This window comes from Mollisia scopiformis (genome assembly GCF_001500285.1).
Source record: "Mollisia scopiformis unplaced genomic scaffold LY89scaffold_19, whole genome shotgun sequence".
NCBI classification, from domain to species: domain Eukaryota; kingdom Fungi; phylum Ascomycota; class Leotiomycetes; order Helotiales; family Mollisiaceae; genus Mollisia; species Mollisia scopiformis.
In genome coordinates, this window is record NW_017263599.1 from 1,038,623 (window position 1) to 1,055,279 (window position 16,657).

The 16,657-nt window shown below is 46.7% G+C and overlaps 6 protein-coding genes across 6 annotated transcripts; 5 read left to right on the plus strand and 1 right to left on the minus strand.

Moving 5' to 3' along the window:
• Positions 1 to 3: 3 nt before the first annotated feature.
• Positions 4 to 2,127, plus strand: LY89DRAFT_754363 (MFS general substrate transporter). The gene is made up of 3 exons (XM_018221322.1): positions 4 to 478; positions 536 to 913; positions 957 to 2,127. The coding sequence occupies exons 1-3, from the start codon at positions 302 to 304 to the stop codon at positions 2,088 to 2,090; spliced, it is 1,689 nt and encodes a 562-aa protein (XP_018067899.1). The 5' UTR covers positions 4 to 301; the 3' UTR covers positions 2,091 to 2,127.
• Positions 2,128 to 2,354: 227 nt separating this feature from the next.
• Positions 2,355 to 3,014, plus strand: LY89DRAFT_687601 (uncharacterized protein). Its single transcript, XM_018215535.1, has 4 exons — positions 2,355 to 2,505; positions 2,576 to 2,663; positions 2,748 to 2,824; positions 2,876 to 3,014. The coding sequence occupies exons 1-4, from the start codon at positions 2,456 to 2,458 to the stop codon at positions 2,904 to 2,906; spliced, it is 246 nt and encodes an 81-aa protein (XP_018067900.1). The 5' UTR covers positions 2,355 to 2,455; the 3' UTR covers positions 2,907 to 3,014.
• Positions 3,015 to 7,974: 4,960 nt separating this feature from the next.
• On the plus strand, positions 7,975 to 8,335 carry LY89DRAFT_737525 (uncharacterized protein; the record flags this gene model as incomplete). Its single annotated transcript, XM_018220267.1, has 2 exons — positions 7,975 to 8,153; positions 8,209 to 8,335. 2 exons carry the CDS (start codon positions 7,975 to 7,977, stop codon positions 8,333 to 8,335), a joined length of 306 nt encoding a protein of 101 aa, XP_018067901.1.
• Positions 8,336 to 10,177: 1,842 nt separating this feature from the next.
• Positions 10,178 to 10,781, plus strand: LY89DRAFT_737526 (Pkinase-domain-containing protein; the record flags this gene model as incomplete). Its single annotated transcript, XM_018220268.1, has 2 exons — positions 10,178 to 10,493; positions 10,543 to 10,781. 2 exons carry the CDS (start codon positions 10,178 to 10,180, stop codon positions 10,779 to 10,781), a joined length of 555 nt encoding a protein of 184 aa, XP_018067902.1.
• A 1,614-nt stretch (positions 10,782 to 12,395) lies between these two features.
• Positions 12,396 to 13,136, plus strand: LY89DRAFT_672754 (uncharacterized protein; the record flags this gene model as incomplete). The annotated part of the gene is made up of 3 exons (XM_018213306.1): positions 12,396 to 12,474; positions 12,593 to 12,667; positions 12,937 to 13,136. 3 exons carry the CDS (start codon positions 12,396 to 12,398, stop codon positions 13,134 to 13,136), a joined length of 354 nt encoding a protein of 117 aa, XP_018067903.1.
• Positions 13,137 to 14,701: 1,565 nt separating this feature from the next.
• On the minus strand, positions 14,702 to 15,622 carry LY89DRAFT_591416 (uncharacterized protein; the record flags this gene model as incomplete). Its single annotated transcript, XM_018209653.1, has 4 exons — positions 14,702 to 14,985; positions 15,012 to 15,127; positions 15,184 to 15,413; positions 15,500 to 15,622. The coding sequence occupies 4 exons, from the start codon at positions 15,620 to 15,622 to the stop codon at positions 14,702 to 14,704; spliced, it is 753 nt and encodes a 250-aa protein (XP_018067904.1).
• Between the last annotated feature and the right edge of the window lie 1,035 nt (positions 15,623 to 16,657).

Below are 16,657 nucleotides of genomic sequence, written 5' to 3' on the forward strand. Positions count from 1 at the left end.
TAACGGGGCAGCACTCGGGGATTATGAGTAATCACGAGCATGCATTATGGTTCCTGCACGTTCCTCACGTTGGAAGCAACCCGAGACCGCGGCCTGTGCTGACATTGGGAAAGGCGGCAGCGTAACGCTGCGAGTCGCTAAATAATTTAACTCCGAAAACGCCTCTTCTCAACAACTCCATTATGAAAGGCAGCGAGATGACATTTCCTTCCGATACAAAAACATCCACAGATGTTTGCTCATATATCAAGTCGATGTTCCTTTGGTGCGGGGGGTGGCTCAGTACAAAACAATCGGCACAATGCAGCATCCTTCAGAGCCGGCCATGGAGTCGCCCACCGCAGACGAGGACACCAAAAGAAACAGCGATGGAATCGAAGCGACATTAGGAACTCGTGAGAAGATATCCTTTTTGGTTCTTATGATAATGTCGTTCTATGCCGCACTGGAATCAACAAGTATTGGTGTCGCTCTACCAGTAAGATTTCCTGTCGCAATCACACATCAATCCAAAGACTTACTAGACTTCTTGCAGAACATCGCAGCATCTACTCGCGCATCATCGACACAAGCGTTTTGGATTGGAACATCGTATCTCTTGGCCAGTGCTGTCTGCCAACCACCGTTCGCTGCTTTCTCACACATATTCGGACGACGACCTGTCATCATTTTCACGCTGCTTCTGTTCATTGCAGGCTCAATTATATGCGCATTGGCTCACGATGTTGCAGTCATTCTGGTTGGAAGAGTACTTCAAGGCATTGGAAGTGGTGGCGGACTTTCACTTATCGAGATTATCATCACCGATTTGGTGCCTCTCAAGCAGCGAGGAGGATACTTCGGCTTGATCAGTCTTGCATGGGCATTGGGAAGTGCTATCTCTCCGCTGATTGGCGGGGCTTTTACACAGAAAGTGACTTGGCGATGGATATTTTAGGTCATGCTACCATTGTAAGTCTATCACAGGAAACAGCGGTTCTGGATTCCGACTAAACCCGTGCAGAGCTGGAGTATCTCTGGTCGTCCTTCCGGTGTCGCTTCGACTCGAGCCCAGGAAAGGCGCCATTATGAACAAGGTGAAGCAAGTGGACTGCATCGGCTGCTTTTTGCTCGTGTCATCAGCAACATCGACGCTCATCGCCATTTCTTGGGGTGGCATTATGTTCTCTTGGTCGAGCGCGCATACTCTTGCTCCACTTCTCATTGGTATTGCAGGGATAGCCGTCTTCGTTCTATGGGAAATCTACTTTGCAAAACACCCACTCATCCCTATGAGTATTTTCAACAACAGAACAGCAGCGACGGTATACTGGCAATCCATGGTCTCCGGGTTTGATATGTGGGCGTGTGTCTACTATCTTCCATTGTATTTCGAAGCTGTGCACGGGTACTCGCCAATCCTCGCAGGGGTCGCTATACTACCCACTCTACTATCCGTCGCTCTTGCTGCAGCTGTCACTGGCTTTGCCATTCGAAAAACTGGAGCGTATCGCAAGATCCTTTGGCTTGGGTGGAGCATCACCGTACTGGGGTCTGGACTGATGATGTTACTGGATGTTCACAAGTCTCCAGCTCAGTGGGTATTCATCGACCTCGTCGGCGGCCTCGGAGTTGGGATGCTGCTTCCTGTGATGAGACCTGCAGTGCAAGCAAGTTCGTCTGATGAAAACATGGCGGTCGCCGCTGCACTAACCATGACGATGCGGACATTAGGAATGTCGCTCGGTATAGCCGTCCTCGGTATCATCTTCCAGAACGTATTCCAGCACAAACTCAACTCTTCCGGCTTATCTGGATTCGAGAATGCAGCAGCTCAGAATGTTCTTGGTTTTGTGAAGATCGCCAAAAGCCTTCCCGACCAATCACCTGAGAAAGAGATCTTGAGGAAGATCTTTGCTGATTCGCTGAAGATCATTTGGGCCGCGATGTTGGCGTTCAGTGCTGTTTCATTACTTTTAAGCTTCCTCACGGAGGAGTTGAGTCTGGATAGGGTGTTGAATACTGAGCAAGGAGTGAAGACAAATTCAAATGGTGTCTTGGAGCCGGAATCTACTTCCACGGCTGAAGCAGATGCGTTTGAAGAGAAATGAAAACCGATCGAGGGTTCACGGGAGCTGAAGACAAAGAGGTGCCCTTGGAAGAAGGCATCATTTGATCAGGTGACTACAAAGTCACGAGTTTTCCAGCATTGAATTGAGCAGACTCTCTAACATGCCCCCATATTTTGATTCTCACGCCTGCTTGTAATTTAATACTATATATCTGTATCACACTCCATTGCCTGGAATATTCAACACCAATCACGTGTGCCAATGGACTTGATGTCATCGATTCCCCGCAGCCATGATGACAGCCATCGCCACCCATCTATGCATACAAATCTCAACAGTGTCCCAAACGCAAGACTCGAAATATTTTCCATTCCAAAACATAATCTTTAACAGATCTATTCAAAATGTCAGACCAACCAAGCTCAAACAGCCAAACTGGCAGTGACTCCGTCCAGTACGTCCCTCTCTCTCCTTAAGTTTCTCTATCCTTGTTCCTCTTTGATTCAATAGCTAACAACCCCCAGACGCGGAGGCGCAGGCATGGACAAGACGCCCGCCAACCCTGATGGTGGCAAGCCCGATACTCCTCAAGCTACGACGACCAAGGCTTTCGTAAGTCATATTACTCAGCTCTCTCATCATCTATCACAAAGATAGAGGGAAAAGTGTGAATGATGAAAGGCTAATGAGATACAGAATCCTGCTGATGAACCCGATTTCGCGAAGACGAAGCCGGGAAACCCACCTCATATTTTGGGGAATGTTATTGAAGGGTAAGTCGTGATGTTCGGGGGAGAAGGGGGAAATGCTGATTTGGGTAACAGGTTGACGGCTGGGACTACGAGGTCTTCCTAGGTGGGAGGTGGAATCCAGGAGTGAAGACACTTGGAGGCCTACGTTTGAGAGCAAAATGCAAAAAATGTATTGATGGGAAACATCATAGTTCCAAGATGTCACAGCTGCTTTGACGTCTTTCGTGCTTCCGTTCATTGATGCAGTAGCAGAGTAGCTTCACGTGATATCTTTCAACGACAGCGGCAAAGCTCTGGTCAACCCATTTCCCTCTACTTCGAACAATCCATATTGATGAATATTTCTGCACGCTATCAAGATTGAAAATTGTCAATTCCTTCCCAGCTGCATTAAGCACGGGGTCTGTCAGGGGATCGCTTCGATTGCCGCATTGAGTGAAAGGGGTACTCGTGACCTGAAACTTTGGTTGAAGGTGAGAGGCTCAGTATTGCGGGAGATTGTAGCTTAGAGTGAATCCATCGGTGCTTGCAATGTTAAGAAGCGATCGTCGCTGCCTTTGTTGCTCGATTAGGGGCTTGAAGCAGCGGTCGTCGGCTAATTGACTTTGTTGAGACGATAGACAAAGGCTTGGGAGTGTGTTCTTTTGGTGCTGTATGATGTGGAAATTGCTGGCACAGCCAAGGATAGATGAGCATCAGTGCTTCTGCGGACAGATAGTATAGTGACATGTCGCTGCTGCTCAACTTGCACCTGTGCTTGCGCTCTTTGGAAGATAGAGCAATTCAGACAAAGAAGCGTAATGAAATATGTAAAACAGACAATTTGATGACCCAGGAAACTTTGGACTAGAGCATGTACTGGATTGCTCTAGTGTTTCATGTCTGCAAGGACGCTGAAGTTGCTGTCTACATGTGCAGAACGTGTAGACCTGACTTCTGATTTCAAAGCATGGATGCGGATCTGGAAAGATGTGGTTGGCATATTTTGGATTTATGTATCCTGGGTGGCAGATTTACAATGCTTCACGGAGGACCAGAGAAAGAAGATCTTGGCAATGTGTACCATGCGTCTGGAGATGGACATCTAGCACAGATATCTTCAAGTCCTTGCACGTCTGTCCGCAGTATTCTTTAATTATCTTACAGTTTGCAGTTCGACAACTCTTTGTTAAGTGCTGTGGATAGGAGTGGTGGAAATACAGCAGGGAGATCTTCAAGTTGCAATGTACTGCTCCATGTTGGGCCTTTCAGACTGTGTCTCATCCTGGCTAACAGAGCTGAAACTCCATGATAGAATTTCGTGCATAAAGCTCATCCTGAGGACCAATTTCATTATGGCAAGGATGAAGAATTGCGACCTATACAAGTATCAGAGTCTTGTTACTTTACGTGCTCTGGATAAAATCGGCACTTTAATTATCCTACAATAGCTTGGACAATTCGGGATTGTCAAGTGGCATTTACTGCTCCTTATCCCGACTTTCTAGAGTTGTAAGCACTTGAATACAATATAATTACCACGACTCTTGAGGGCACTCAGCAATGATAATTGCACTAAGCGGGTCCGTAACGCGTCATTGGTCGAAAGTACGACAAGGCTCAGTAGGTGCCTTCCCCACGAATCTGTATTTTCAGTTCTCTCCTTCCTCAAAGACCAACAACATAAAAAATTCAATTTTTTAAGATGGCTTCCTTCTTTGGCTCTCTCTTCCGCGCCTTCCTTGCTTGCATCTACGCCGAGTCCTCTCCTCCTCCCTCACCTACTTCTATTGGTGAGCAGGGGGAGAGGACTCGTATCCCCTCCTTCACCCTCCCCCCGCCCCACAAGATCGGGAGGGAGGATGTGATCCGGCCTCCTCCCTTCTGATAAACTGTCAATTTGAGCCCGTCGCGCTCCCTCCCTTGTTTCCCTGGAGGTCCGGGATCCCAGTTCATATCCCTGCTGCTGCGGGATGTTGATGTCCAAAGCGCGAGGCTTCTATAGCGCGTCGAACCCTCTGTCGTTGTGAGTACTTGGAGTCCTTTACAATCCGGAAACTTTGGGTAGGTATTTCGACCCTGCTGAATGCTCAGAAGCTAATTCAAAACGTTCAGCTCGGCCAAATCACCATCAACAGAGGTACAATTGAAAATCCCACCATACCTCAGCTACAATCAGTTAACAACGGAAGGATACCGGCTTCTACAGCCATCCTGGACTGTGGGCAATAAAGTCTGGGAGCTGCAAGCTCTTGGTAAGAACAACCTTGTAAGTATACAGGTATGAAGGCTAACAGCGCAACCTAGCAGCCAAGCTCAGAACTACAGTACTGGTCTTGCACCGTCTGGATATTTCGCAAATCAAAACTATCTCCCCTCCTACTTTCAGCAGCTACTGTTGTTGAGCTATTAAAAACCCCCACAAGGGCCGCAAGCTGCCTACCAACACAGACAAGTTCTGGTAAGGCTCCTTCCTACTCAAAATATCAAGACCTCTTCTAACAAAGCGAAGTCTGTTTGAAAAGTATTCAACCTACCCCGCAGGCTTTCAGGGAAAAGTCTGCTGGATCTGAGTATAAAAACTGATAGTCCTCTCTCCAGAATACCATCAAACTTTTGGGTTTCTCTGATACTTCTCTCCAGGATGTGAGTGTTCCCGGCTCCCTTCTGTTACTTTCCCTTTCTCCCAAGAACCCGGTTCGTTGGGTGCGGCTTGGACCTAAAAATCTATCATTCTACACATATCTCCTTCGCTGTCAATAAGAACCCTGTTGCCAATCTGTAATTTTCAAGCAACGATCCATGACCCCCCAGAGTAATGAATCAGATCGGGAAAAAGCTAACGAATGTCCTGGGTAGAGGAAGGAACTGATCGTCAATGAGATTATGGTGATGAAGGACTCAAAGCACAAGAACATCGTCAACTTCCTAGACGCATTCTTGCGAAACAACAACACTGAACACATCGGACTCATTGGTGGTGAGATTTACCTTTACCCAATTGAGAAGGAGGTTGAAGACCGTTTCTCAACTCAGTGAATTGCTTTGACTAACATCTATATCGCAGGTTGAACGAATAATTGAAGCTCCAGAAGAAGCACCTCTGGGAGCGTGCTCGTCGTGCTGAACGTCGTAAGATGGAGCAACGTCGAAAGGACGAGGCTGGTGGCTTAACACGAGGGGTAACAGGGGGATATGAGAACCTCCCCGGTGATTATACAGATATGGAGGAGTTTAAGGAATGGTCCTTTGATTGTGTTGATTGCGAAAAGGAGGGTTGGAGGAGGATATTAGATAGACGCCTGGTTTGATAGACTACATGGACATTGAAGTCGGGATAGGGTGCAGGAAACAATCGAGGATGTAGCAACACTTGGCCATGTAAGTCGGGATAGTAGATATCTAGTTTTAAAACTTTACTTTTATCCACAGTGTTCCTATGGCCATACCTTATGAAATGGTTGTTGAATTTGCAAGCAGAAAGTAAATAGGACTGACTCCACTCGAAGTAGCAGGAAAATTGCAAGCTATTATCATTGTAATGCCAAGTGCCTGTTACGTAGGTGATTTTTGAGTTAAGTAAGGCAGTAATGGGTGGGGTAGAATGTGACCTGAAAAAGGCCCCTACAAGACCATAGCAACGCACGGTGTACCACGCTCAAGCTAACTCTATTCGATTAGCTGGTTGCAGGGTACAAGAATGGGCACGCTAGTACAGAGGAATGATGACACGTGAGCTCTCAAGGAGATTAGATGTGGAGCATTTCCCTTCTCCCTAGAGTTCCTTCACCTTCACCTTCACTTTCTTTCTTTCCTTCTCCCTCTCTCTTCCAACCACGCCCATCAACCTGTGGAATAAAGCTATACTAAAAGTAAACTTTTGGCACTAATTCTAATGCTTTTGAGTACACTTTTATGGTGTGGAAGCTTATTATATGGTTCATATACCGAGCTTTGGAGAACATCAAAATGCTGAGATTTTGAAGCTAACAAGGGGAAGAGACCAAGAGGTCTCAAGTCCTTGTCAAGTGCTGACACCAGATCCTGGCGAGTGGAGACTGACTTCCTGGTAAGTGCTCTAAGCCCTGGTCAAGGGAGAAGACCATGAGACTGACCCCCTTACTAGCTCATCTACTTAGCTTACTTGGCGTCTAAGCCTCATTCTCAGCTTATTTAGCTTCCTTTTCCCTTGCACCAGCTCTCAGCAACCCTGCATTAAAGTAGAATTGTGAGAAACTCTCTTCATAATCCTTGTTTTTACCCCTACTCTCATACAAAAGTCTCTGGAATTTCTGAAGAAAAGTGCAGAAATAAGAGCTGGCGTGGTACAGTGTACCATGCGGCATGGTACAGTGTGCGTTGCTTAGGTTTTGTAGGGGCAAAGTTCGCATTCCGGAAATCAAGCAAGCAAGCTTTGTTTCTTGACTTTCAACTTCTTGCCCCTCTCTCCAGAACCACCTTACGATCCTTTAGTCTACCATACAATCCGATTCGAACAGTACATGCATCAAGGAAGCCATCTCCACTCATCCCAGCTTCCCCAGAACTACCATGTTCTGGGATGGTTCAAGATTACTAGCGCGTAGCGCGGGACCGAGGTGAAGATATGGAAGGTACGACTGGAAAAGATCACCTGCAAATACCTAACCCTCATCACCATCTCCAGCCTCTAACAAGCAAATTCTCTGCGTGTTTCTGTTCCATGGTGAGTGGCGCCGCCAGCCCTGACCTGCTTCCCATTGGGACGCGACCCGATCCCATTTTTCCTAGAGGAAATCGAGCTCAAGACCCTTCCCTGACTACTGCCTCTGGTGGAGACCTGAGTTGCGGTAGAGAACTGTAGTACTACTCTGATTTCAGATGTCAAATATGGATTTCATTGCTGACTAACTTCCGCTTTTCTTAAGGACTTTTGCGCAGCACCGTCAAGGCCACCCCAAGCGACTGCTCCCGCGCGAAGCTCAGCCATCTGCTTCAAGCAGATCCGACAGTCCATACCAACTACTTCCCAGAAGAGCGCATTTTTCCTGAGATCCCGGGACTTTCAGTCTTTCCCAATATTCGAGATGCTGATCGGAACTAGAGAGGATATTGGAAGCTTGGTAAGGGACCACGCCGCATCCACACCTCCAATAGTTGAGCCAACAGCTTGAGAGGAAAGTTACGTGATCTCTCTTCAACACTTCTTCCAAATGCAGTGGAGACAACATATCAAAAAGTTGAAGGTCGATAAGATCACTGCTTGTTCGGAGCGTCTCGCTAGTGCCAGTCTTCATCGTGCTATCAAGCACCTGAAGTTTTATGAGAAGGGCTCGAACACTACGTCGGGAGTAGGAGATAATGAACACGGTGTTGGCGCTCTTCGTGGTGAGTATGGTAGTGGATTTACATCTCGTGGAAGACTTGCAGGTACTGATTTTCCTTAGTAAAAGAGCCCAGACCATGGAAGAAGTGTCCCTTAAGATGCATATGATGGGTTCTGCAGCGACGGAAAGCTTCCCACGATTTGGCAAAGAGGAATTTCGAGACGCTACACCAAAGGGCTTACAGTGAATGCTCACATACGCCAAGCCTTTCGAGCATCTGGGGTGTTGGTCATTCAAGCATCGAAGGCTTTGTAGAGCTTTGTTATCGAGCCAAAACCTTAAGACTACCCATTTGTACTAAGGGTTAGCCGTATTCGGTCTTTCGATCTCTCTCGTAAGTACTCATGCTCCACTCCAAGCTCTTCTTAAGAACGGTGTACTTCTCCATCGATCGGAAGAGGATAATTCACAATGGGGCTAAATTATCAGCGATTCAAGAATATGTGAATGGAGCGTTTCACGGAGCGACCCAAGAGATGAGAGAGAGGCAATTGGCGAGCTTTCTGTTGAATCTGGTATGTACGAATGCAATAATGAGAGTGTACTCTCGGGGATACACTCTAGGGGACGAGGCTTGAAAAGAAAATAGAGAGATAAAATTGACAAAAAGCACATAGCTTCCCCTCGCAATGGAAACTCGTCAACTTACGAAATTGTCCTCAATCCATCGTAGTACTCCGATGGGACTTCAAGAGTCATTAGGTTTACTCTCTGCCAAAAATGATCAAGTTGGGTACGGTGAGGGATGCTTGGTTACTGTATTAGTAGTATTGATGGAATTTTATTGGATTTTGTAAAGTAAATAGTAGGATCTAATTGTGGTCATCATTCTCTGATTCCTTCGTCTTGCTGCGAGATACAGACTTCGTCTCCATTCTTCCCTCGGGCTTGCCTCATAGCTACCGAAGTTGCACGGAAGGAGCCAAACAATGAAACTTAACCTGGACATGAAGGCATGATGGTTATGGCCTTCTTCTTACTCTTCTGTGCATAATTGTCCGGGGACGTGGACAACGTGAGAAGGGAGGATCATTATCTCTAACAGAAATAGAAGATCACATTGTCCTTCTGGTATGGAACAAGAAACGTCTTTTCTCACTGAATGTCGCTTTTATGTCCGTAACGACTGGTTTCATTCTCAATCGTTCCTTCTTCCGCAACAACGGCACCCGCTCTCAACAATTCACCACTTATGAAGGACTAGGTAATGTATGCAGCAGTTTTATGGGGATACAGAAACAGAAAGAGGTCGCATTGAATGGAAGATCTCTTGTAGAAGTAGATGCTGATGGCCAACATTGCATAGCATGCATGAATGAACCTATCCATATTTGTAAATGGGTAATTTGATCATTCTGTTGCATAGCCTCCTGATTGAACCTTCTGTATGAAGCACCGTACAAATGATTTTCTATCACACGCGTCATTGTCCATTTGTGCTGCACACGCGTCATAGGCCTTTGTCGAATTTTCCTGGTGGATCAAGGCACCTGCCACTTGCGACCACTTCAATTTCTTCACCTTTCCTTCCACCTCCAACCTCCCTTCTTCACTTCAATCCATCCCACAGCGCAACCACCCATGACTCTCTCGGGTATAAATACTCTCGACTACCATTCAAGATCTGCAGTTCTCCATCCAGGCTGCCCGTGATGCGCTGGACTTCAGTCCACAAGGAAACGTGGTCAGACCTTCAGCTTCTGGGGTTTTCCCCTGGTAAGTGACAGAAACCTTCCTTTGTGGCGCCCGGCTCGAGAAGCTCTCCTCCAAGATCAACTCCTCGATCTGCAAATCCCATCCAGCACCGTTTCCAAACGATAGCTTCAATTATCCTCGCTGTCATTTGGATTTTCGCTGTCATCTCAAATCATCGGGAAGACTCGAGTCTCGAACACGCAAAAAGCTGTTCAACTAGATTGATAACGCTAACTTCGCTCTATCACCAGCTCCAAATTGTCGTGGGAGCAAGTTAGCGCAGGCGGAGGGTTCCCCATGTGGGAACCCCCGCAACTCAGTCAAGCTCTGGGTTATGACTTGTCCCCTCTGTGACCGCAAGTTCCAAAGTGCTCATGGACTCTATGGTCACTTGGCCCAGAGCGACGAGGCACATCTGACTGTGTTTGGAGGCGAGAAGACCTTCACCAAGGCTGTTGCTATTTGTGGCAAGCGCATCATCGATGCTGATAAGGCGAGCGTTGAGGCACAGAACACCGAACCAAGAGAGAAACCATGGAAGGCACCCCTTGTTGGGCAGATGCCGATGCACTTGCATTCTCAGAACATCATCCACCGCGACATCAAGTCTGACAACGTTCGCCTCGATACTTGTGGCAATGTTAAGATTAGTACTACAGATCCTTCTATTTATCAAGAATCTAGCTGATATAGAACTAGCCGATTTCGGTTTCTGCGCCAAATTGACCGAGTCGAAGAACAAGCGTGCGACTATGGTCGGAACTCCTTACTGGATGGCCCCTGAGGTCGTCAAGCAAAAGGAGTACGGCTCTAAAGTTGACATCTGGTCGCTTGGTATCATGGCCATCGAAATGATCGAATCGGAGCCGCCATATATTAACGAGGAACCTCTTAAGGCATTGTATCTGATTGCAACAAACGGATTTCCTCGCCGATAGTCCCCAGAGAAACTCAGGAAAGCAAGGAGAAAACCTTTTCCGGTTAGTCAGCACAAAGCCTCGAGATTAAAAAGTACTAACGGTGATCAAGGATCTTGTAGCTGAATTTGACGTCTATGCCCATCTGCTCGTGTAGGTGATGGCCTCGGCCTCTCTAAGGTCCAATACCTCTCCATTTATACACCACCATACAAAGCCTCACTATGGTTAGTCCTCAACGTCCAAGCTATGAACCGGCAGATATTCTGACCACCTGACTAGAACAAATACATCCTCGTATGAATGGCGTTTCGGGCTATGTCCAAAAGGTATGATATATGTTGAGAGTATAAATTGCGGTGCTGACCAATGACAGATTTCTCTTGTGCACGAGAAACGAAATTCCAATTCAAGACTTTAGTATCCTCTCGAGACAGGTTAGTAGAAAGTGGAAGGAAGGATGGAAAGGTCGAACAAAGCATACACAAATAGAAGAGCGATGGACACAATGCATACAATCGAACAGCGAATTCGCCTCGAAACCTCATAATAGTCAACGTTTTGTCAACCTATTTCTCGAACTGTGGCGGGTAAGGACAATTGGTAGGCTACACAGTAAGTTTCCTCGGTAAGTAAAGTCTCCACTTTATTCTCCCGCTATACTACACCTGTCAGAGGAGTACGGCTGTTTCTATTTGACCTTGAAGTGCTACAGACGACGTAAGTGTTATTTTCAATCATCTTGCAGGGCTGAGGGGATCTTGGTCTTTGGTAAGTCCTGCTTTTCCTTTTCCAATGAAAACCCACTTGGTCTCGGACACAGAGACAGATTGCTTGATGTTGTGTAGATGCGTATAGATCTGTGAGTATCAGATATCCTGAGAGGTCTAGGAGGATTGATGGAGCCTTGGAGGATCAAGCGGAGGTGCGAATCAGTGTTTGAATTGTTTGGTCTGGTTCTTAAGAAGTTCGAGAGCTTAAATTGAAGAGCTTCGAGAGGGACATATGGAAAGGATCTTCTTGGAAGAGGTGAGAGAGCGAGGGATCAAGTATATTGGTTGGTACTGGAGTTTTGTGGACTTCCTCTGGAAGCTAGCAAATTTGAAAGTAGATAGAAGAGAGCAGTCTAATACCGTTAGCAAAGAAACCCAGATTGGATTAAAATTTACAGATATTCAGTTCTCGTGGCTATCAGATCTCGAAGGAGCTGGACCATTAGTTGTAAATTCCAGCTCAGATATGGCGCTGTTGGATTGTCGGGAGCGTGAGAGATTTCTTTGTACAGTTGAAGCTTCCGGTAAATTTGCAATGGAACCTGGAACGAAGTGTGTCCGGACCAGGGAGGTCACCATAGGGCTTTTGAGGCCCCTGCCCTTGCTTTTCTCAGTGGTTTGAAGGTTTAGGTCCACGTGCCAATTTTGCCCACACAAACCGGAGCTGTAGGCGATCTCGGAAACTCTTCCCTTCTTCGTGCCACCAACCTCAAACCTCGAACCCCATCGCCCATAACTTTCCTCAGCAACACCTCATCTCAATCACAAACTCTTCTTTCTTATTTGGAAGGAAGGGTACGCAGTGAACGTATTCCCATTCCCTCCTCTCCTCGTAAAGAGGGGATGGTGAGCTGCCCATGCCATGGGTGCCTGCTTATTGCAGCTCCTGCGTACCCTACAACAACACCACCTCAACAAAATCAACAGCTGCAACAGCAAAAGTAAGTGGGATTACCATCCTGAACAGGATCCTCGGGAGAAACAGGAGCTAACGGCAAACAAGCAGATACTTTCGTTCTGATCTCTCAATATCAACGCGAATTAACTGTTAAAGACTAGTCCTCTCAGCCCAGCTTCATACTCTGGGCTGGGAGGACTGTCTTGAGCGCTGTGACGCGCTGCTCTTGACTTCAGGTATGCAACTCTCCCATATACCAATGACGATGATGATGAAATTCTGATCTTCGTAGAGCATTGAAACTCTGCAAGACTACAACTCCTCACACCAACACCAAGACAACCACAACGGTTCTGCCGAGCATGCTTCTACAGCTGCTGCTGCTCTCTCACTGGCATATAGCCTACTATGACTGTTCCGCAACCGACCCGCACCAGGTCGAAGCACTGATTGATTTTTATCATACCACGCCATCACCATAAACGCCGAGCATGGTGAAGTACAGGTTATGAGCCTGCTGGTATCACCTTCGGTATTATCCTCTTCTGCTTTTTCAATCAACTTGATCTAATTCGTTCTTCCGCAGGCCAAGTCGGCAAGGTGCTTGGTGAGCGCTGGAAGGCTCTCAATGACAAGCAGCGTGCCCCGTATGAGGCCAAGGCTGCTCAAGATAAGAAGCGGCACGAGGACGAGAAGGCTAGCTAGGTCCATCAAAGGAGGGAATAAAGCATGCTTTTGACATTGGATTATCATACCCACACACCCACCATAACGCTATCGCACAACTGTGCGTGACTACTGGAAGTCGATCCTCCGGAGTATGGCATCGTGGCCCAAGATACTGTCATCCACTGCGAGGGGGAGCCTATTCAACGTGAGGATGAGGAGGGTAACCTGAACGAGGTTGGATACGATGATATTGGAGGCTGCAAAAAGTAGATGGCACAAATCCTGACCTGGTATCAGGTAAGTTCACCGCTCGTTGCTCAAATATGGAAGAGACCAACTTCTATCAAAGGCACATTCTGGATTTCCTCCGCTGCTCTCTTCTCTTCGAACTTATGTTCCGTCGCCATATTCCAGTCCAACCCCATCGGCGGCCTCCAGCTCCAGTAGCTTATGTTGCTCAGCCACCTTGCTCCAGCACCTCCACTAGATTCTCTATACACCTACAACCTCGAAAACCGTCGAATGGCTTCTCTGTTGTGGCACTCGCGGTATGGATTTTACAAAGACAGAAAGATGAAAAGGGATGATGGATAGCTGTGTTGATAAATGTCATGTGGGAGCGCTTGGGCAGGTGTGTATGTGTATACTGCTGAAACAAAATTCAAACTGTACAATACAATGAATTTCTCAATCAAGATGAGAGTGCTTCAAAGGCCGAAAGAAATGATTCGTACAGATAGGTACCAGAAGTCTTTGATCTGAGCTGTTCATGATCAACTGCTGCATGTGCAGACTTTAAAATTTGTAATAACTAAAAGAAGACTGAATATATCTCGCGAAGTCGCAGCAAGCAGAAACACAAACAATTCCCGATCTGAAGTATATCAGGTTGGTGGATCACTTATTTCCGCAACTCTGGTCATTACAAGATAGAAGAGCAGGGAAGGTCAAGATCGAGAAGATATTTTCAGCGCTGGGTGCACGGACGATACAGTAGCCTAACGCTTTGAAGACTAGTGCAATTTCAATGACAGACCTGTCATCTTGAAGCTACAACTTCCACTTTCTTTATTTTAACGAGCAGACGGCAAACTAGGTGTTGTTTTCGGCGGGTTCGGTCGCTGCTTCCGGGGGTCAACTTGCCAGAATCCCGTGCTGCCTTGGTGGACGGCTAAAGAAGTAATAAGCTAAGCATAAGTATAAGACTAGGATGATGGGTTTTATTTAATTAGCAGAGAGCTTTGAGATTGAGAGTTTTGATTTGTATTTTTCTTTAACGTAAATTATTTTCTCTTCGACAAGAATAATTTCCTTGTCAGTTGGAATTCCATGGTATCCACTTTGATGCGCCGTTTTAGGCTTAGCTCAGGAGCTCTTAGTGCCAGCTGTCAGCACTCACTTATATCCTCACTCCTGCTGCAGGACTTCAGCTCTTTAGACTTATTAATAAATTCTTTACTGCCCATATGATTTCCGTTACATTCTCACACTTCGTCTAACATCCGTTCTTGTCACAAAGGAGCCTATCCGAAATTTTAGTACGTATTGTGGAAGGAATTGTTATTGCTATAGCTAATCTGAAAGCATAGTTTCCAAAGCATTCAAGCATCTGTCACGTCCTTAACCCGTTGCACATCCAATTTCTTGCCACAATATGCCGCAACACTCTCAATGACCTTGTGTATAGCCTCAACCTCCTCGGCTTCCAAGCCGACCCTCAAGCAAGCCCGCAGATGCCAGTACGTCGGTCCTTGTAGATTCTGCGTCATGATGGCCGGGAGAACAACCAGTTCCGTCTCCTGCATGCTCTGTATTCGATGATCGGAGAGGAAGAGACCGTAAGACACGTTCTTGGAGATCCATGCTGTTGGTTTTGAGTACGGCGCTAATGGCTTTGTCGGGGCAACTTACGAATATCCCGGTGGGCTTCTAGAGTAAGCGCATGGTTGCCGTTCTCGCTTTTATATAGCACTTTCAGAATCTTCGATGCTCGCTCTGTTGTTTCTGGGCCGATTTGCCAATCCTCTCTGTAGGTATGGTATCAGAACCAGGCGCGGCTTGTACGTTCGGGATTATTACTCACCGCGAGGAAGGGAAATCCTTATCTTCTGGCTTTTCCACTTCATTGATTGATGTCACGGCTTCGATCACGACGGGTATCCCATTGATGATGATACACTTGACCAAGGCCTCTCTCAAACGACGGACCAAAGCTTGACGAGCCGCCGAGGTCTTGTATTGAGGCTGAGCGACCAAATGTTCGTATAGCCGGCCAGCTAGCTTCTGCTGTCCAGTGCCGATGAAGGATGCAAGCTGTTTTAGAAGAAGGAAACATCCCCGAATTAGCTTCAGGATCTCCAATTGAGGAGGTGAAAGGGCGAGCAAGGGCATATACTTACCACCGTCAGATACCAGCCATGTTCACGAAAACGCGGCGGGAAGTTGGCTTCAGCTTCGTCAAACAGCTTCGTCAATGGATCCTTCGCAGCAGCAGCAGCCGTTGAAGAGTTGCGATTGCCCATTGCCAGTGATCTGTAAGTGTTAGAGTATACTGGCCTCGAAGAAATCATTCCGCGTTGAAAGGTCGGTGTGATTCCCTGCACCACGGCCCTACCGCATGTAAGAAGAGCAGTTTCTATTTTCGATGGGGGCACGCAGCGAGATCGGCATTGGAGAATGCGGGGAGGTGCCGCAGTAGCAGACCATCGTCCCGTATTGAGGAACAACATGGTGTGGGGTGATGTGATGATGGAATAGGTATGCTCCCAGGTTGTGCTCATATGCTGCAGCGGGTACATATATTTGCTGGAATCTCAGCTCTTAAACGAACGATTCTTTGGCAATCTAGGTAACTCCCGATAGTCAGCTTGTCGGCTTTCGATCACGTGGGGGGCCTTTTCAATCTTGTGGATCTTTGGGATCAGGCTGAGCTCATTTCACGATGGTAAAGCAGCGAGATGGCATGTCTGATTTCTGGCTATGCTATGCAACGTTGATATTTTTACGCTCGATAAATACTATAAAACACTAGATTATAAGGGTCGTATAAATCAAAATAGCTTGCACCAATAAAAGCAATAGGCGGGTACTAGCTTGACTAGTATACTGCTAATTTAACCATTGCAACTTGTGGGGTATTGGGGCTAATATTTGGTACTCTTAGTATCAAACAGTTTCTCATTCGAGTTACAAAAGATTCTTTTTGTGTGATTTTTTTGGGTGTTAGTCGTTTTGACTTCGGCTCTTTCCGCCTACAGTAATGTAGCCCAAACCGATCCAATTAAAGACGTACATGGGTCCGGTTCACATACGGAGTACACCCTCGATCTAGTGTTTCTTAGAAGTGCGCGCGCCTTGCCTAATGTGGGGATCGCGGTTTTATAATGCGGGCTTGAAGTCTGGTCGGTTACAACATTTTTACAAAGTTGATTAAAATGCTTCCGCTTTGTCAGTTCCGAATTCATTCAATATTCTTCACAACTTTGATATCTAGATCTACAGCAATGGGGGACCTGCCTATTTCTGATTCAGTACTCTATCTCCTTTCTATCGTCCCT